The following is a 20,924-nucleotide window of genomic DNA, read 5'->3' as shown; positions in this document are numbered from 1 at the left end:
CAAAATCATAGACAATGAGATATTATATTGAGCCAGTTCTAGCAAACAGACTAAACAGGCAGGTTTCTAAACGTCATCAGTGAGATGTGCACGCATGCAGGGGGTAGAAAACAAATCACAGTGACTTAGAGCTCATGAGGAGATCAAGAGGTTTTTTTCATGCCATAAACTGCACAAATCGCAAAAGTAATGTGTTTGATATGCTAAGAAAGAAGCCTCCCTGTTAGCTCAGCGTGTAGCATTTGCTATTAGCATCTGGATTTTACAAAGTACTGGAAGGCGGTGGATGTTTTTTGCACAGATCCCAAAGAAACCCCCGCTTTAATGTTTAACACAGCTCACACAGTTACCGCTCTGCGATCAACGCTTTTATGATCAGTTTGATGTGCATTGTCAGTGTGTGCCAAAAACAGATTAACCCCTAAACATGAATTTCATTTGTCTCTATATACTGAATGGGATATATGATAAAGTATGCAGTGCTGGTGCTTAAATGTGTCTGTCAGTTCATCTTGGACTGGACTCTACCCCATCAGATGATGTTAGGTGCATTGTAATCCAAATCCTGAGTCTCCGTACCGCTCAGTTAAGGCATCATGATTGCACCTACAGATGTATAATAATAATAATAACTAAAGATTAAATTGTATTTGGGAAGCATCTTATGTATTTTGTCAGAGGAGAAGCAATTAATCATCATGTTTTTGACAGAATTTACTCAGTGACACACATATTGAGTCTGAAACGTAAAACCACAAATTATTATGGTATTATATCACTGTCATTTTCCTACTCAAAAACTCAGCTAAATTTTAAACTACTCCCTGGGAGTTCCATCCTCAGTTCTGCAGACTTGGGCGAATGCATTTCTCTAATCATATCAGCATACACACCCCCAAACTCAGCCTCTGCTCTCATGGTTCTGCCTCAAATCCATTTGAGCAGCTTTAATTTTTAGAGTGCAGCTCTGTAGTGTTTGTGTGTCTGTGTGTGTGTGTGTGTGTGTGTGTGAGTGTGTGTGTGTGTGTGTGTGTGTGTGCGCGTGTGTGTGTGAACCAGAGAGAGGGAGACAGTGCACTCGTAATATTTTTGCCTGAGTTTGCTGCGCATCGTGCACATCTCAGAACAGAGTTTATTAAAGTAGGAGGAGCAACAGAAGAAACTTGAGTGTTAAAAAGGAAATGTGATGCTAAGCCGACTTGGGAGCATTTGCTGCTAAACTAGTCTGTGGCGTGAGTGTTATGTGTGCCTGTGTTTCTGCCTGTGGCGCTGAGTATGTTTACTCTGTCAGCTCTTTAAGACATTACAGAGAATGCCCTGTGGTTTTCTGCTTTCATGGGCCATAAAGATGGATCAATTACTAAATTTAACCACTGACTGCTGTCCAGTTGTGAATGTTCCTCTCATAGTACCCCTTTCCTTCTTATTTTTGGTAATCTTGATTCTCCACATTCTCTTTAATTTCCTCCTCCATACTTTAAAGGAAACACTGTAACACTTAAAAAAGGCTTTAAAGAGGAGCAAGACTTGGCATATGTGTGCCTTTTTTTGTTTGGATGGTGCATTATTTTTATTATCTAACATAGATAACTCGAACAGTTAATCTACTGAAAATTAATCAGCAATTTTTTGGACAATCAATTAATTATTTAGCCAATTTTCTAAGCAAAAATTCCAAACATACATCCTGTTTCCAGCTTTCCTAATGTGAGGATACAATATTTCCAATAAACTAATCAAAAAATAACTGACAGATTAATAGATGATGAAAGAAAGAAGCTTCAGGCTTATAGACAACGCATCATCACATTGATGCAATAATAATTTATTGAGATTTGCTGTAGCTGTGGTGTTTGATGTAAGAAATAAATTAAGCTGATGTTCCTAACATAGAGTTTAAGCTCATACGGATCTGCAAGTGCTTCTGTCAAGACAATTTGGTACAGAAAAGTAAGTAGAAAATATAGACCGTAATGCAACATAGTCACACAAAAATATAATATATAATATAATATATTTTGCTATTCTTCAAAAGGTCTGCCTCTCTTTCTACTGTCTGACAATCCTGTTGAAAAAAACACACACTGCTGATTGCAACAAGTACACTCTGGGTCTGAACACCATTCTGGAACATGTATACATCACCAGCTGAAGCAACAGCTACACCAGGAGATCAGCCTGTAAGGGAAATTGCTACATTTTATCACAAGATTACTTTGTATATGTTTATTAGCAGATTTCCAGCTATTGTTGGGCTGAGAAGAGTGTATGTAGACTATCACCCACTCACTCCAGACTCTCATTCAGCTTAACACACACTACAATATAACAATGGGTTCCTCAGTGAAAAGTAAATTGTGAGATTTTGCCTGTTGCAACTGCCCATGCAAGTGGAGCACATGAATATATATAGATCCCAGTACATATATTATACGGGAGTGTACTGTATAGATTGATGCATCTTACTTTGTCTGCACATCAGAATCAGAACCATTTATTGCCACGGTATGTTGCACATACAAGGAATTTGACATGACGGGTGGTGCATAACATTAAACAATCAACAACAATCAACACAGTGCAAAAAGTAGAAACATATTAAAATTTACAGTGAAATATAAAACAAAGTAAAATATAAAATAAAGTGCACAAACGAACAGATAACAGGACTATAAACAAGTGAGATATAAGTGTAATGTAAAAGTGTCGAGTGTATTTGTGTATACATATGTGTGTTTGTTGATGTTGTTGCATGTAAACAAAACTGCCTTCATAGATATGTACTTGTGTTTGTCATGTGTGTCATTTGTGGACATTTGTCCGTGTGTTTGTGTTTTCATATGCCGCTTCAGGGGCAGTAACATTGTGTGGGCTCACAGCGGTGCTTTACGCCAGTAATTACTTGGCGGAGAAGATGAGATGAGCCCAGCGAAGTGAGTGTCTCTTTGTTTCAGCTTTAATGACACAGCTCCAGAGCTGATAATGGCTGATAGAGAGCCTATAGTATAATGAAGGGTCTCACAATACCTAAGACAGAGTAAGGACGCCATTATCAAGCCAAAATATCTCCATAAAAGATATTATTTTAAAATACCTGTTTTATATATATATGTAGTATACCAAAAAATGTGGGGAAGGGAAGTTGGAAGAGAAGGAGGACAAAAATGATAATAACAATTACATGTACCGGCCAGATGCTTGTTGGCATGGTGTGTGACCACAGTAATAGAACCTAATCTAATCAGAGATTAATGTAATGGCAGATGCAGTTGTTGTGTGACGCAGTCTTACTTCATTACAGAGCTTAATTTCTGAACCAGGAAGACTCCTAATTCAGAGTTTGTGGGTTGAGTACAGAGAGCAAAACAAGTCAGGGAACATATAACCACAGAGCCCTTATAGTGGACAGAGGACCTTAGTACAGGTTTTCATTAGCCACACTCATTTAAGCACGCTGCTCAAATGCATACTTTTTTAACCGTAAGTCCTTATAATAATATGACAAAATATTCAGAAACCACTTGTCCGCATCATGAACTCATCCTCACTATTGTCTTCTTCATATTACTGTACCGGTCCCACTGCGCATAACCCCTGAATCAGTCATTATCAGCACATACTGGTAGGAAAAACATACGTATGTGCTTAGCTTTTTCATTTTTTACAAAATCCTCTCCCTCTTCATCTTGGCCACCTGTGCTGCTGTTACGCCGTGATTAAGGTCTGACAGATAAAGTTCTGCTGATTTAAGCGGTTAATAAGTAACATCAATGGGAAATAAAGGAATGGTAGAACTCCTTGCATCAAATTTTCTAGAAAATGGATAGAAAGGTCTTGATAGTCCCTGGCCAAATAAATGTGGGAGGTTCTGCATCATGTTCCAACATCCGCCACAAATTAATCCCTGCTTCACCAGCTCGACCATCGTGGTTATAATAACTGATTGTCTTTGCCTGGCAATCGTTCAGCATCATGTTACCGTGTGTGTTTCTTTGTATCTGAGTCTATATGTGTGTGTGTGTTATTATTCATCCTTAGTTAAGCTGGCTTTTCAGCACCTCTTCGCAAATTATGTCCCACCCATTATTTTTCATTGCTAATTGTGTTTGAACTGCTTGAGCATAAAATCAAACGTTTGAGCATTCTTTAGCTGCGATCACAAACTGCTTTGGCTGTTTTTGGTGCTATTTACATGTCATGCATGAATATGAATATGCATGTACATTTTTGTGAGGGCTGTATGTGTACACCTGTGTAGGTGTTTGTGTGTGTTTGTCTGTATCTGTACAGCTCTCATGGTGGCATTTCAAAAAGTGCCTTTTACTGCAGAACATGGTGAATAGATGGTAATTATCACCAGCTGCGCTAAAAATACCACATCCACGCTGTAGGGTGAAACCTCCTCCATCACTATTCGGGGGGTTTATTATAAAATGTTTGCGTGTTTTTTTTTGCTATTGGATACATATTTGGCTGGCAGCGGTTTGATAGGAATTTCCTTATCTATCCTTTCCAGAGCTCTTCTGCGTCCATGTGAAATTGGCACGGTAATCTGCTGCGATTTTCCTCCCTTGCTCTTTTACCCGCACTGCTCATGTACTGTAAATAGGAAAGCAGAGAGCAGTCTCCCATGCCCTCTGCAGCCAATGAAATCCTTCCTTGGAGGTTGGAGACAAACAGCCAATTGCCAATGATGTTGACTAAAAATGTAGCCCCAGTCTGGAGCAAGCATTGGGAGAGAAATGCTTAATCTTTTTCTCCCTCTCTTTTGTTCTCATACTCCCCTGTCTAGGGTATTACCATAGAGTGCAGAGAGGTGGCCACATGCTTGTTGATTTGCCAATTTGCTCTTCTTATTACTGGGAAAAAATATTTGACCTGAGTTTGTGTGTCTGCGTATCCAGGTATCCTCACTGTCCTGTGGCATGCATGGCCAGTGATGTGAAGATGGGATTTTTAAGCAATTTATTCAAGAGTTGGCCTTCACTGTCCAACGTATAATGCACAAATACGTCACACATGCTGGTCGTCGACTCCAGACACACAGCATTTCAAGGTAGCTTCGTCTATAATCTTAGAGAAAAGGGTTCAAAAAGGTTCCCTACAAAGAGATAAGGTGCTACCTAGAAACATTGATGTTGACACACCTCCGTAAAGCTTCTTTGAAAGAATCAGTTTCAGAAGAAAGATCTCTTTTATGTATCTGAGAGATAATAAGAAACATATTCCCATACACTGTCCCATTTGCTTATCATGTTATTGCACCAATGCCTAGATCACAGAATTTGTTTCAAGCAGCAAGGATCAGAACAAAATCAAATCAGTAGCAAGGTGGTGGAAGGTGAAAAAAACAAGAATGTATCTATAAAGAACCTTTTAACCATTCACTATGCTATTTTTGGATTGACTGACATGCAATAAACCCCAACTACCAATACACCTCCAGAAAATTAGTGCTAGCAGACAATTAGATTTGAATCTGGACATGAAACAGTTACAAATAGTTATGAAGCAACCTGGTGCACAGATAACAATCAGAGCTAACAGTATTTTATATATAACTTACAGAAGCATTGGGAAGAAAACTGACAGGTCGGGTAGGAGCAGGTCATTTCTGTCTTACCTGACATCACTTACCTGACTTTTAGTCTCTCTTCACAGTTCAGTGTTGAGTCTAGAGAGGCTCTGAAGAGTTAAGTACCAAGATATGAAATTCATTATTAATTCCCTTTGGACAGAGAACACTGGTGGATAGAGCTTATGGAATTTAACTTGTTTCTTACCAACATACTTCTTAAGGTTATTTCAACAATTACAGTTTCTCAGTAATCAAGGCATTAAGTATTACTTATAATATCCAAAAGACAATTCTGCATTAATCACAGTTTATACCACTGATTACATTTTTTCCTTACTCCCTCACACTCGCACAATCTTCTGCAGAATTTTTTTAGATGCATAACGAGCATTATAGCCTCACTTGGCTGCTGTAGATTTTAGTCATGTGGGTGGACACAAAGTTTAAGATGCATGAAGGATTTTAAGCACAGCATATGAACCCTTACTTGACCTTTCCTCCAAGTTATTTGCTCAATCTTCTGACTTGTTTACTCCCTGATTACCTGTATCTCTGCCCGCTGGTTGTTTTCCAGTCACATTTCCACACTCTGGGAGGGGTGTCTCCCCATTCCCCAACCGTGAAGAGAGAGAGAGTAGGGAGGTGGGTGAATAGAGTCGAAGTGGAGATGAGAGTTAAAAGTGAACACCAGAGGGTGGAGCGTCACGGTCAACCCCACACTTCTCATGAGGTCTCTTCTCTGCCTCGCTCTCTCTATCTTCCCCTTGAGGCTGTTGACTCACTGTGCAGCAAGAGTCTTTATCAAAATCAACAGGAGTGTTTTTATTTGTTCGTGTGCATGTGGGTCACACACTGTATATGCATGACTGGGTGAACATAGGATGCTTAGCTGTATAGCTGCTCCTCTGTAAGGCAAACGGGACACTTGCTCACTGCCCTTACGCTTTCAATGCAGTGCGTGTGTCTTTTTCATATTATTGTGACTGACGACCACAATTTTTGTCTTTATAACTAAGGCCTTGGAATGGCATATAACAGTCCTGCGAGAGACACAGATAACAGATTCAATTCTTTTTTTGTCAGGGCACTTGATTTATTGATTATTGTCAGGATGTAAAGAGAACTTTAACAAATGTAACAAAAAAATGTTTCTAATATAAACTTCCTAACCTAGCTTTAATATAACTGCGCATTGACATTGTGCACCAGCTTGAAATCAACAATAGCCACTCAACTCAATGATTGCAGGTAAATAGCAGTATTTAAAATCAAACATTAAGTGTGTGTTTCACTGTTATACCCTCTTACACAAGTCTCACTCAGCACACACAAACACATTATGATTTTGTTAAAAACAGTGAAATGCATATCCACAGAGGAACTGAAGCAGGGTTTTTTTTATGTAAGCATACTTCCTACTGTGGCTGTTTCAAAGTGTTTTGCTTACAATTGAATGTAATCAACATATATTAACATAAGGTATATTGTTTTTTTTAAAAACATCAAAAGTGCTTTACATAAAAGAAATAGCTAGAATGAATTTAAAAGAAGGTAATAAAGAAAACATACAAAAGTAGTGGAAAACCTGATCAAGCTAAGAGACATTTTTAAAATACATTAAAGTGATTAAAAAAGGAGATTACACTGTTACAGTAACTTTGTGAGTATCAGATTCCTGAAGTATTAGATAATTGAAAATCTCTAAAAAAGTAAAAGAACCGTGTTACTAGTCTTGTGTTACTAAATTCAGGTTTTTTGATACTCCATTTAATGACTGAATTAATATGTATTACATATTTTTGCTCTCACTTGCTTAGACATAAAAATTACAAAAATGTATGTATTTTGAAAACATTAAATTATATGATAATGATGTAATTACAATTTATGATCAATTGTTGTATTGCGCTAATGCAGCAGTGACATTTTGATGTTAAAATGGTAGATATAACACCTTAAATCTATCCATCCTTTAGGCTTATGTTTTGAAGTAGAACTGAAATATGCTCCACTGTTTACCTCCAGTAACCCATCCTCATCCTCTCCCGCTCTGTCTCTACCGCGCTGAATGAGTGAGTGGGTGCTGATGGTACATGTGCGATCTCTCAGCGTACTGTAATGCACTGCAACGTTAAAGATCAGGTTGTTAACACCAGGATCAGGGACTGCATTAGTGGCACTGGGCACTCCTTCACTGCAATGCTGGAATGGCATAATTGACTTACTCAACACATACACCCACACTTGGACACACACACACACACACACACACACACACACACACACACACACACAATGTCACACATTCTGTACAAAGAGCCTCAGGGGAGCACACACAGATGCTAACACACACACACATATACACACTATGGTTTGCCCCTGCCACCATTCACACACCCACACTCACTCCCACACTATTGAAACTCAAAAGCTGATGGGTGCAGTTGTAATCAAAATTAAGGGCCACATGCTGTGAATTTAAATAAGTCTATTAGCAAACTCATTAACAGTTGTTTGTTTTATTTTTTTACTTGACTTGATATTCTCTATACTTTTAACAGCTCTCGTGGCGTTTCCTCTTGTCTTTGACTTTTCTCTCACTGTCTTTTCAGACACGTACTTTGGGTATAGAGCCAGAACTTCTGTACATCCTAAATTGTTTCTCTGATTCGAGTCATTATTAGCTGTTATATTCTGTCTTGGATCTTGAGACAATCACTGCCATTATAAAACTTGGTTCTGTGTGTGTATATGTGTGTGTGTGTGTGTACATACACAACAATGTGCACAAATGCATGTTTGTTTGTTTTTAACATGTTTTACAAATTAACTTTGGAGCCATTCTACTGTCTGCATTTGAACAAAGAAAAAAGCAACCATTGTTGGAAATTGCTTTTATTTAGGAATTGAGGTTTGTCTCGTTTTCCTGTTCCATCCATCGTACAGACAGAGACGAAAGATGGAGCAAAGCCAGCAAGATGGAAGACACAAACACATATAAAGGGTTGACTAGACAGAGACAACCAAGCAATTGCAACAATGGTCTCAGAGCTGATCGTAGTCAAACCGTGCTAATGAGAGCTGTTTGCATGAGAGAGCACATCAGTGTTGAATCCCTGGATGAGACAGAGGGTGGTGAGGAGCTTGATGAGGATTGCATACAGCCAGTAAAACAATAGGTAGAAGGAAACAGGTTGAGCCAGAAAAGGAAAGGGATAAATCACATTGGGAGGGTGAGACAGAGGAAGAGAGAGGGAGAATGATAGAACAGGTACTAATAAGACAATGGCAGAAAGAGAACAGAGTGAAGACGCAATGGGGCCTTGTCTGCTGCAGGTGCAGTTGGCTCTGCCTCTGTTTACCGTGTGTGTGTGTGTGTGTGTGTGTGTGTGTGTGTCGTAGTCTGTGCGTGTACATCTTGTACAAACCAATTTTTAAGTATCCTAATTTTCACTAACTCTGTTAGGTTGAGGTCAAATTGAGAATAATTTGTCCCTCTGCACTGGAAGTTATTCTGTTTCCAACAAGCAAGTCTGACATATTCTGACTCATGACTCATGAAAAAAATGTTCTACAGCTCCCTGTAGCTCCATTTCACTCGTTACACCGTTTACAGGGAGGTTGTTTGTGTTTTTCAAAATTTGCCAAAGAAATGAAGAATGAATAAAATATTAAAACCAATTTAGCAATTACATAGGTAAGAAGTACTAAAGGGCAGAGATGGAAGAAGTACTGGTAGACCAATACCATAAATAAAGTTAACAATACCAAAGTGTAGAAATACACTATGTAAGTCCTGGATTCAAAATACTACTTCAGTAAAGGTACATAAGTATTAGCATCAAAATATACTTAAAGCAACAAAAGTAAAAGTGCTCATTATGCAGAATGGTCAATGTAAGAAAAAAATGTATATCATTAGAATTGAATTATTGATGTGTTAGTGTGTACAGCACTTTAATGTTGCAGCTGTTAAAGGTGGGGCCAATTTCAGCAACTTTATATGCTGCTGGGTAGTTTACTCTATAAAAGCACATCAATTATCATTTGATTTATGTTTTTTATTAATTATCTGAATTTGCAAAGTAGCTGTCAAATGAATTTTGTGGTGTAAAGTAAAGTAGGTCCATTGGCTTCCAACATGTACGTAGAGTAGAAGTACAAAGTAGAATAAAATGGAAATACTCAAATAAAGTACAAATACCTTAATGTTTAAGTACAATAGTTAAGTATATGCACTTAGTTACTTTCCACCACTGCTTTCAGTTGAAGGTGCTGATTCTGTCAAATTTGCATGATTGTCATTTGTGTATTCTTTGCATGTTTTGTGTGGATATCTTTATACTGGCGAACAACATACTGAGAGAGACCTTGAGAAGTTGTGAAGGTAATAATCAAGTGTAATTATGGCTGGCTCTGGACGCTGTGGCCTTCTTTGGCAGGGAATAAAGATACAGTTGCCAGCAGTAGGGAGGTCAGGTGCAGAGGAAGCTAAACACCAGTGAATAGGACACATAAGCAATTCTCTGCATTGAGGAACAGTGCCAGAGTTTCCCACTGCCTGAAGGTCGCCGTTCCTGCAACCTCACCAGATTCTAAGTCACGAGACACTCTCACTTTTTTGATCACAGTTCAAGGTGCTTGCTTGATCTAATAAGATTTGAACACAAACACGGAATGTTATCCCCTTTAAAGTTGATATGGCAAAGTTATTAGCAAGCAGTTGCCTATTTACCCATTCAGATGATACAGAGCAACGTTCATTTGGGGTCGAGTCTAATACTCACTCTTCTTTAAGCTCTGTTTTTGGTCTCCATTAACTCTTGAGGGAAATATTTGTATCCTCAGATGATAAATACTCCAATATGTTCACCAGCCATTTATTAACTTTGTCTGTTTGCCGTTTGATGCTCGACAAGTAGCTTACAGTGGAGCCGTTTCTTTCAAGACAACTTCCAAAACTATGCCTTGAGAGCAGTGAGAATGAACCAGAACAGTGAGGTTGCAGGCCAGAAAACTAGCTAAAAGAAGCTATAATACTCTGAGGAGAACTGCAGAGTAGGGTGATGATTATCTGTGCATCACTATGAGCATAATCTTCTCACACACAAGCAGTTTCTTGTGATCCATTGTTGGTATAAAAATGTGACTAAAGCTGCTTTTAAGTATCCAGATATGTCACATATGCAGCCGTTTGACCCCCTTTTCTAGCCTCTTGGTGTCCTTTTCTGTCCTTTCCTTTTGTCCAGTCCTATCCTGTCCTATCGTTTCCTTTTCTGTCTTTTTGCCTTATTGTATTATATCCTATCCTATTGTATCATATCGTCCTTGTCTGTCTTGTCTTGTCTTTTCCCATCGTATTCTATCTTTCTGTCCAGTGCTATGCCTATTATCTATCTTTTGTCCTTTCTTCTCCTCTCTCCTCTTCCTCTTGTGTCTCCTGTCTTTGTCTCTTCTCTTTTTCAATGACTTCCTCTCATTCTGTTCACTTGCAAATTGTGTAGTTAAAGACTATAGAGATAGTAAAAGCTTTTTTAAACTGATGTCTTGTTTTTGTGTTGATGTTTTTTGCTCTGTAAATTTAATTTCATGGCTTATTGTAAAGCACTTTAACTTTTCCTTCTTAATATAAATCCTTACTAGCTTACTTACGAGAAATTCCACTGTAAGAGCGGACCTCTCAAATTATAACTAGACATTTTGAAGAAATTATAAAATTTCGCTCTCACATCCTTGTTTGATAATTGTCTTTCCTTAAAAAGACATGGTTCTGTAAATCAACACAGCAAAGCACTTTTTGTGTTTGTCTATTGAGTCTCACTATGACTCTGTACTCTTTGGCCTTTCCCAACCTGCTCATTTTTAGAATGAGTATTTTGTTTTGTTTTGTCACTCATCACTCACAAACGGCTTTTGAAATCATGCTGTATTTCAAGTTGAGAGGAGTGGAAAGAGGCAAGTGAAACAGAAGGAGGAGGAGAAGAAGAAGAAGGAGGGAAAATATAGGCAGAAATATGCAACACTGTGCTCCCTCACCTTGAAATGGCAGTGTTCCCCTTGATAAAAGGCTAATAAGCCTAATCAGGCCTGATTAATTACAATGATAGGCTCTGTTCTGCCTATTTGATGGCTTTATCTGGGTTTTGCACCGGGCAGAGGCGATGATGGTGTTCCTCAGGAGGAGCTGGAAAGATTTTGCCAAAGTGAAGGTTACTGGTGCTAGAAAACTGAAGGGTGATAGGGAGGGTTACTTCTGTCATACAGAGGAAAGAGTCCACCGAAGTGACAATATAATACAATATGTTTAAGGGCTTCTGTCAGGATTTGGTGATGGAAAGATGAGGTGTAGTGACTTTATAATGTGTGCTCTATACTGTTTTCTCTGCCCCAAAACTACTTGGACCTGCGGTCTTGTCAGTCTCTAAAAAATCAAGTACAGAGAGTGTCTGTCCCTCTCTGAATGATAACACATGTACTGAGGCTTTGTGTTGAACTCTTGAGAATGCCAATTCATTTTCCTCAGAAAATCCTATTCTCTTGGTCATTACAAGAGAAATCAATGTGGCCTTAAGCCATGTAATCACCACCATTCACCTGGACAATGGATGGAACCGCTGCTGCTGCCATTGCTGCTGACAGTAAGAACAGTAAAACATATTTATATAAGAAAGGTTGTTCACTTGTTATCCTAACCACCTACATAAGCGAAGTTTTGTCGAAGATAATAATTATGTATTCATGATCATCCATCCATCCATCCATTATCTATAACCTGCTTATCCTTTTCAGGGCTGGAGCCGATCCCAGCAGACATTGGGCGAAGGCAGGGTACACCCTGGCCAGATTATTGCAGCACTGACACGTATGACAGACGACCATTCACGCTCACTTTCCCCCTCTTGCTGTGAGGCGACAGTTCTTGCTACTACACCACTGTGGAGCCCTTATTAATGATCAGTTTAATGCAAATTTCAGTGAAGTGCATTGAGACCTGGTTCAGATCCCAGATGTCATCAAGGTGAAATTTAAAAAACAAATAAACGTACAAAAATATGTATACGTTTAGGGTTTTATTCTAAAATGTCAAATGTTCTTTAAAATCGCTTCAGGATCTTTATCTCTTTGTTGTCTTTTGTTCTGCATCGGCTATAGCTTTGGCAGGCTTTGCCCCTGTGTGGTACCTCAGACTTCAGAGCCTTAAGGATGCAGGGAGCCATGAGCTCTATATTTATCATGCTCTATGATTTATTAATAGTCTCCACAGTATGCGCAGTACTAAAAATACAGTGGAGGCAGAGCACCACATGCAGCATCTGGCTAGGAAGGGAGTGTACAAGCTGAGGAGAGATCTGTCAACTCAGCAGCTTTCCGCTGTAACATCATGCACGTCTGGGATGATCCAGGGTTTCAGGTTACCTCAGTACGCAAATTACTCTCTGAGTCAGCACTTTAGTGACCCAGCCATTCTATGCAGTGATAACATGACTCAGCAAGTAGGACATATTGAATGTAAGATACATAATTCTAAATGAAATATTCAGTAAACTTCAGTATTTAGGAGTCAATTGTATCTGAAATGTCATAACTGTCTCTCTTCCTCTTTGTCTCTCTTCTCATCTCCAGTATGAATACTTCAATGCGGTGTTGATCAATGAGGTGGACGAGGAAGGGAACAGCGTAGAGCTGGGAGGAGAATTCATCCTGCAACCCAATGACCACTTTAACAACCTGTCAGTCAACCTCAGTCTCAGCGTGGTCCAGGTGCCCACCAACATGTATAACAAAGGTATGTTCAGTACCTCCACTTCATGATCGAGATGTCCAAAACACGTTAATCATCACCATAAAATATCATGTACATCTTAGCCTTTCAGGAACATATTTTTTTGCTGCACGTGGATGGACGCCTGTGACTGGAGGAGGATTTGAGTTCATTAACTGTAACTCTTTGGATCATCCCTACCACACACTGACTTAATTAGAAGCTAAATAATCAGACGTTCGGCTAATTTACCAACCCATAAAGTCATGGCCTTGTGCAATGCTCAGTGGACAGAGTGAATGTCATGTCGACTTAACCCAGCTACCAGAGGCAAAGAAATGATGTATGTGCATATATATATATATATATATATATATATATATATATATATATATATATATATATATATATATATATTATAAAGAGAGAACGACAGAAAGGGAGAGAGGAAATGAGGGATAGAACAAATGAGAAAGAAAGTAGGTTAAGTCAGACTGATGGAAGGTCTGAGCAACAGATTAATTACAGCTAGGTGGGAAAAAGAGAAAAAGCAAGTGAGAGTGACAGGAGGCGAGTGAATGAAATGGAAAGAAATTGAATGAAAGGGCTAGGAGAGTGAGGCTGACAGGCCGACACAAGGAGAGGAAGAGTAATTTTGATTTGATTCACAGGCAAATGAGTAGAATTGCGCGTGTGCGCACGCACACACACACACACACACACACACACACACACACACACACACACACACACACACACACAGAGCTTTAATAATAATTTTAGATCTGCAGGCTTTGTTCACCGGTAGTGATAACATGGATGTGTTGGCTGGGACTGCAGGGAGCTCGTTGGTGGGCAAAGTATCACAGTTCTGCAAAAACAGACTGAGACGCTTGACATGGGAAAAGGATTTCCGATTAGTGGAGCTATTATTGTTTTACGAAGTAATCAAACTGTAATCTGTGCTTGAATGTGTCAGATTGATCAGTGCAGTTGCCAGAGGATGCTGCATTGTTGCCAAATTTGAGCAAGGTTCTCACGGGTATGAAGAAAAGCTGCATTCTCTTATGCTGCTCTAATCTTTGTTTAATAACGTCTTTGTTTCTGAAACCCACTAGCTAGTTGCTCTCGTCTGAACCTGTTTTTTATGCTGCTGACGATCTGGCTGTATAGCCTATGCAGGTCATAAATAGTTTGGTGGGAAAGGTGATGAATTGGAGTTTAAGTCCATGATAGCAGAGAGCTGCATGCCCGCTGAGATTAATCGCATGAGAAACACACCACATCAAACATCCATCTTCCAAACTCACTTCCAACCAAAACACAACCCACACCATCATACTTTATGAGGCTACATGACAGGAAAATGTACCATGTACGCAGTGAAGCCATGTGCACATTTGCAGCAGGTCGATGCACTCTAATGTCCATGCACTTACCTTTAGACTCTCTGAGATGGAGAAGGGTTCACATTCACTTCTCTTCTGTTCTACTCATGCTTCCTCTTAGGCTTTTTTTTTTGCATTCTGACATTTTACTGAGGTATACGGAACGTGACGGTAGTTGTGTAAAAAAAAAAAACATAAAAGAAGAGCTGCTGGTGACACAAGCCATTGTAACATGTACAGCATTGTCTAGCCTACAATGCTAAGTGTCTAAAGCCGTTTTTCATATGAATCAGGTCCGGACATTGTCCAGCGTTGCCCTTTCACACATGTAGCACACAACCTAATCACATTAATTGAGTATCTCTGTATCAGTGTAATAGAATAAGGAGGGTCTGTATTTTTGACAGACCTTCAAGCTTTCTTAATACCCTGGTGAACTGTAATACCTCGATACCACCCAATCCTACTTCCTCGCTCCACTTATTAATACCCTCATCCCTAATCATCATAAGTAACCTATTAAAGTGAAGTTGATTTCATCTCAGATCACTCTGACTGGTGTAGTGGGTAACCCACACAGTTCTCCTTTTCAATCTTGAGTACAAGTGAACATTTGATTATACAAAATTCTGGGAGCTGCTTTGATCAGATTGAATTGAGGAAAGCATTAGTTGAGATGAATTTAAATGAATGCTTAGGGAGAAAGTAGAGCCCATACTCTCCCTCATCATGACAAGTTCAGATTGTAATAGACACTCAAACTGCACCAGAAGTGACTGTATTGTTGTGTAAATGGTGCCTGGATCAAATCCAGCCTCCTCTCCGCTCCACTCCACAGAGGTGGACGGGTGTTTACTATCGAGAGAGGGCTTTAGCGTCCTAGCTTCCAGTGGACTAATTCAATCATGGCTTATTGGCATGACTGTTGACAGCAGAACAATGTTGCCAGCATAGGAGATGATGGGAAATCTGTTATCTGCTTGCCTCTCTCTCTCTGTCCATTAGGTACATGTCTGTCTGACTGTCTCTCAGTAATTTTCTGCCTGCCTTTCCATCTGCCTTCCCGGCTTTCTTTTTTATCTCTCTCTAAAGGCTTTTGTGTGTGTGCCTTACTGTATGATTGTGTCTGTCTGTCTGCTCGTCCATTTCTGCTTCCATCTTCCCCGCTCCACTTTTGAACTAATCAAAGTTGTAGTTGTAAGCAGCTGCAATAAGTTTGGCTGCCTGATCGCAGACCAGTTACATTCTTGACTCTTGCAGCCTGTAAAATGAGATAAATTTCAATGATTGGATATGCCCCACAATGCATCACAATCAGTTTGGTTCGAATTATAAGCAAGAGCTATTGCAGCACATATTGTGTAGATGCACATGAGTCACTGGAGTCATAAGCTCAAATGGCAGCTATTAAGACCTGCTGAGCTAGTTAACTTTAGCAGGAGTTATCTTTTTTTTTTCATCATGATTGGATTTAGCTGCTCTCTCATCAAGTTATGTGGGAAAAATAAACTGAATTGCACTTCATCAAAATGGATATTTTTTGGACATTTGTAGACAACAGCTAAGAAAAAAATCAACGGCTTTTATTTGATGCAACTCTTTTGCTTTAGCTGTCTAGTTGGCCAGCTACCACTGGCAAAGAGTACTTTAGGAGCAATGGTGGGTGTAAAAGATATTACTAAGCCACAGTGCAGTTGTTGTAGTCTGAGCAGTAAATGCAAAGCCAGAATGCAGTTTTCACTTAAAGTATACATTTCTATTGCATGATATTTTATATTCACAGCTGTCACAAAGTCAGATTCAGCTCTTAACTCAATTATTACTCAAACATGTGGTTACCGCATTTTGTCTTTGTCGGGCAGAATAGCCGACCGTCTCTCCTGTTCCTGTTCTCTTTTATCACTGTAATTCTTTTTCTCTTCTCTCATCTTTTCACCCTGTTTTACAGCAAACACTTTCCCTGTATCCCTTTGTAATGAATAGGCCCTGATAGTGATCTGTGGAGGTGCAATGTATTATGAGTGGTTGAGCAGGCACTAGGGAATACCTGTCCCAACCTCCTGGGGTGTAACACCACGTTTATCTTTTTACTCAGATGCTTCTGTTTCTTTCCTCTCAACGCGTTGTCTCTCCTTCTTTATTCCCTTTCCTTCTTAGACTCTGCAATCGTTAACGGAGTCTACTGGTCTGAGGCCTTGAATAAAGTATTTGTGGATAACTTTGAGAGAGACCCATCCCTCATATGGCAGTATTTTGGCAGTGCCAAAGGCTTTTTCAGGCAGTACCCAGGTAAGTGTGTGTTTGTTTGTGAGGGGGTAGCGGCGTTGTGGTAGTGGCTGTGTGTTTATGTGTGTGTGTTTGTAATTAAGTCGCTGTCTCCCTAAAGCAGAACGGGGGGTGTATGGGGAGCTTCATTGACTGACAGCTAGAGACTGGAGGCTTGCGGGGTGAGAGAGAGGGAGAGGGGGAGAGTAGAGAGAAGAAGAGAGCGGGGGGTAAAGAGAGACAGGTGAGAGAGTTTGTAAAGATTAGAGAGTGGCTGAAAAATTAACATTTTCAGGTGAAGTGGAATAAATATGACCAGCAATAGCATAATAATGAGAAGTCGCCTATTGAATGGAAATTAGTGAATATAATAATATTCTATGAGGCACATAATATGGGAAAATCAGTGGTAATGATTCCTCCCTTTCTTATTTGTTATCTTTTGACCTCTTGAGTCGGCATACAAGTGTTTTTAATTATATATTATATATTCTGTGCAGCTCTGGCTATCAAAAGGCAACCTTCACGGTCCATTGTGAGTTTTCTGACCTGGAGGCCTCCAAAGTCACTGCTGCATGAAGACTCTAAATCCATTCTATTCTATTCCTAAAGTTCACCAAATTTAGAACGAAATGGCCTCTGTGAAAACAGCGCGTTTTGTGGGTTATTTAATGTAAATTTGACATGGGAAGATTTTCTACAACGAGATGCTTCTGTTGAATATTTCAGTGTAATTTTCCGATGCTCTGGGCACTACATTCTCCTCAATTCTATTGAGGTGGCAGCAGAAATCTCTAATCTCTAACTGCATGGCCAACTACCACTAGAAGTAAGTGAAAAAATATGTATTTTACTGTAGGTGCGGAGGTAGTTTTGAAAAAAGAGATGTTTAATGTTTTAGAAAAAATCTATTGTGACGGAAAAAGTGCGTTAGCGGAAAGCCTTTAAGGGCTCAAAGAACGCTTTCTCAGGCCACCTTTTTTCTCTTTCAGCCAAGGTAACAGTTTGTTTTTCTTTGGTACAAATTATGCAACTCCAGCACTTTCAGTTTGTCGTTTATTTTTTTCACTTGTGATGCTGACACTGTCTCTTCAAGGGATCAAGTGGAAGCCGGATGAACACGGGGTCATAGCTTTTGACTGTCGTAACCGGAAGTGGTACATCCAGGCTGCCACCTCTCCCAAGGATGTGGTCATCCTGGTGGATGTCAGTGGGAGTATGAAAGGCCTCAGGCTGACCATCGCCAGGCAGACGGTATCCTCCATACTGGACACTCTTGGAGACGATGACTTTTTTAACATCATCGCCGTAAGTCCATACAGATGTGCACACAGCTGATGGGGGGGTAAACTGCTTAACCTCTGTTTTTTATCGACGCACACACCAACACACAGGCCCACATTCTCTCCTCCTCAGATCATAGGAAATCCTGGAACAAATCAGCTTTCTTTCCTGTCACGCTCACAACCAATTAGCAGTCAGCTGAATGGAGATCTGAATTGCAAAGGAGACAGTTGTGATTGAATCCCGCCTCAGGCACCCAAGCTATTGTTTATCGCATTGTGTTATCGTGTGTGCGTGCGTGGCCATGCACTTGCACATGTGTGTCTGATGCTATTTCACATCAAAACGTAGCTAGTCAATTTGCCAGCCTCCATTCTCTTTCTACTCAGAACAAAGTCTTCATTATCATTCGTTATCCTAATCATGTTATTTTGAAAATTATTCTTTTGAAAAATAAAGCAAAAGAGGATTTAGACAATCAGGCAGAAACATATTGTTTTTCCGAAACTCTTTAAAAGGATCCGTCATTTTGAATCTGTTTCTTCTTTCTTCTTTTTATTTGTGCTATTTTTCCCTTGTTTCCTTCTATACACATGAAGGGATTTCTCCCATAGAAGACACACAGTTGTGTAACAGTTAGTATACGTTTTGTCTTAAGTATCTGCAATGAGAGCAAAGTCTTACTTGTGTGGTGAGAATTTGTTTCATGCTACAGTGTATACATACACACAAAGACAGTCACACACACATGCATATGCCCACACACACATTATGGCAGAATGCTGGCTGTGAAGGAACGCAATTCCATCCTCTTTCTTGAACTTTGAAGTCTAATTCATACTCATGCATTAAATGATGATTTTTTTATCACAGAATGGCAGGCACTGGGTACATTGTGCACTGTACAGTGTGTGCATGTGTGTGTGCTTTTCATCAAGATGAGTAAAGTTTCTAACATCTTCACATTTTGAAAAATTAGATCAAACATTTCTGTATAGACAGCACATTTAAAGTGACAAAAACGATTGATTATTCCTTTTGTATTCTTTTAGTACAATGAGGAATTGCATTATGTGGAGCCCTGCCTAAATGGAACTCTGGTCCAAGCTGATGTCACCAACAAAGATGTGAGTCTCTCTTTGCTTGTCTTTTGTTTTCTCCTATCAAATAAAAATCATTGATGATTTCTTGTATATTACACACAATGCACATTAATATAAAAAGATGTCACTGACATACTGTACCTTGTGTATGGTATCTAATCATAGTGTTCAATCTATCTACATTGAGCATGTGTGTAAGTTAGGGTGTGTGTGACCTGTTATTCAGCCTCCTTGTGGATAAAAAACTCTCTGTGAACTGGGGTCACCAGACCTCTGGAGCCCTCTCCTCATCTTTGCTTGAGGCTAGCTGCTGCTAGCATAGCACACCTGATTTTCTGACCAAATTGTGCATTGTGGGTAATGGAGGCGCAATGTTTATACAAGTTTGAGGTATCCATGAAATAGAAAATAAGACATTTCCAGTTCTGCTGTATTGATTTTTAAAACGTTTCCCCGACAGGAGTGCAATATTACATTGGAGTACTCTTTTAATTATGGTTTGACTTTTCCTGAGGCAGGGAGGTTTATCAACATTATGTTTGGGTAATGTCTGTATATCTGCGTTCATGTGTATGTACACTGATTAAGCTGTTCGTACAGGACATTTTCATCAAGATGGCACATGAGAATCCTTGCAATTACTGTGGCGTGATTCCTTTCTTCTTTTCTGAGTCGCTGCTCCTCCCTGTTGCCTACAAAATTGTGTCTTTAATCCTTAAAATTCAATTTCAAAATTCAATTTCAAAATGCAATTACATGTAATGACCTCTATTAACTCTAGTCAGGACCTAACCATTGGGAAGCAGCTGTACATGGACTACTTTCCATGGACCACATGCAAGTCCTGTAGAATTATATGGTTCATATCTGTGCGTGTGTGCCTGCTGGAGTTGATTTCTGTTTCTTTCTAAGTAAGTGTATACTTATGCATATGGATTAGCATTATGTGTTTAACTCCAGATGGTAGTTTAATGTAGTGTGAGTCAGCCAGCTAAGAGGGGAATGCAGTCTGTACAAGTAGATAAAGCTAATGTCTTTTACTTCAGCTGGGGGCAGGAAGTGACTGTCACACTGGAGACTTAAACTTACTCATCTGTCTTCCCAAAATCTGTTATTTCATACCCAAACTTCAACTGGTTCATAAATACCTGTTGTCAAGCTTCCATGGGACACACATTCATCTGGCTATATTAACATGAGTAGTTATTTGTCTAATTTGAGTTTTTACCAACACCTGAAGAAGCCAAATCCGTCCTGTCTTATTATTGCTCACATGTGCAGTAGTTCCAGGCCAATTTCTAAAGCCTTCAAGGTAAACACGATGATGATTTTCAACATTATCTCTTTTGAACAGTTGTTGGGCTTAAACTCAGAGCAGCTGAAGAAGTTTGCTCCAGTTATATCAAAGATGCAGTAACTAACTAAATAAAGTAGAACGAAAGGCAGCACACCCAAGAAGAATGAATGGTTAATTTACAGCTCAAACAGACCCAGACAACAAAGTCTGGGTTGGAAGAGCCTGAATCTGGTTAAAACATGTTTTA

The 20,924-nt window shown here is 39.4% G+C and overlaps 1 protein-coding gene across 4 annotated transcripts in view; it reads left to right on the top strand.

Moving 5' to 3' along the window:
* The window catches only part of cacna2d3a (calcium channel, voltage-dependent, alpha 2/delta subunit 3a), a 109,435-nt gene that overhangs the window by 33,364 nt on the left and 55,147 nt on the right, over window positions 1–20,924 (top strand). For all 4 annotated transcript variants that reach the window (XM_068732917.1, XM_068732914.1, XM_068732916.1 and 1 more), the window contains exons 5-8: window positions 13,202–13,364; window positions 16,886–17,017; window positions 18,090–18,301; window positions 19,330–19,404. In XM_068732917.1, the coding sequence (XP_068589018.1) occupies window positions 13,202–13,364; window positions 16,886–17,017; window positions 18,090–18,301; window positions 19,330–19,404 (582 nt within the window). The remainder of the gene's footprint in view (window positions 1–13,201; window positions 13,365–16,885; window positions 17,018–18,089; window positions 18,302–19,329; window positions 19,405–20,924) is intronic.

This window comes from Cebidichthys violaceus, unplaced genomic scaffold (genome assembly GCF_023349555.1).
Source record: "Cebidichthys violaceus isolate CVI_PGR_0920_01 unplaced genomic scaffold, fCebVio1.0.p SCAF_6, whole genome shotgun sequence".
NCBI classification, from domain to species: domain Eukaryota; kingdom Metazoa; phylum Chordata; class Actinopteri; order Perciformes; family Stichaeidae; genus Cebidichthys; species Cebidichthys violaceus.
The sequence above is the reverse complement of the archived record's forward strand: the minus strand, read 5'-3'. Positions and strand labels throughout refer to the sequence as shown.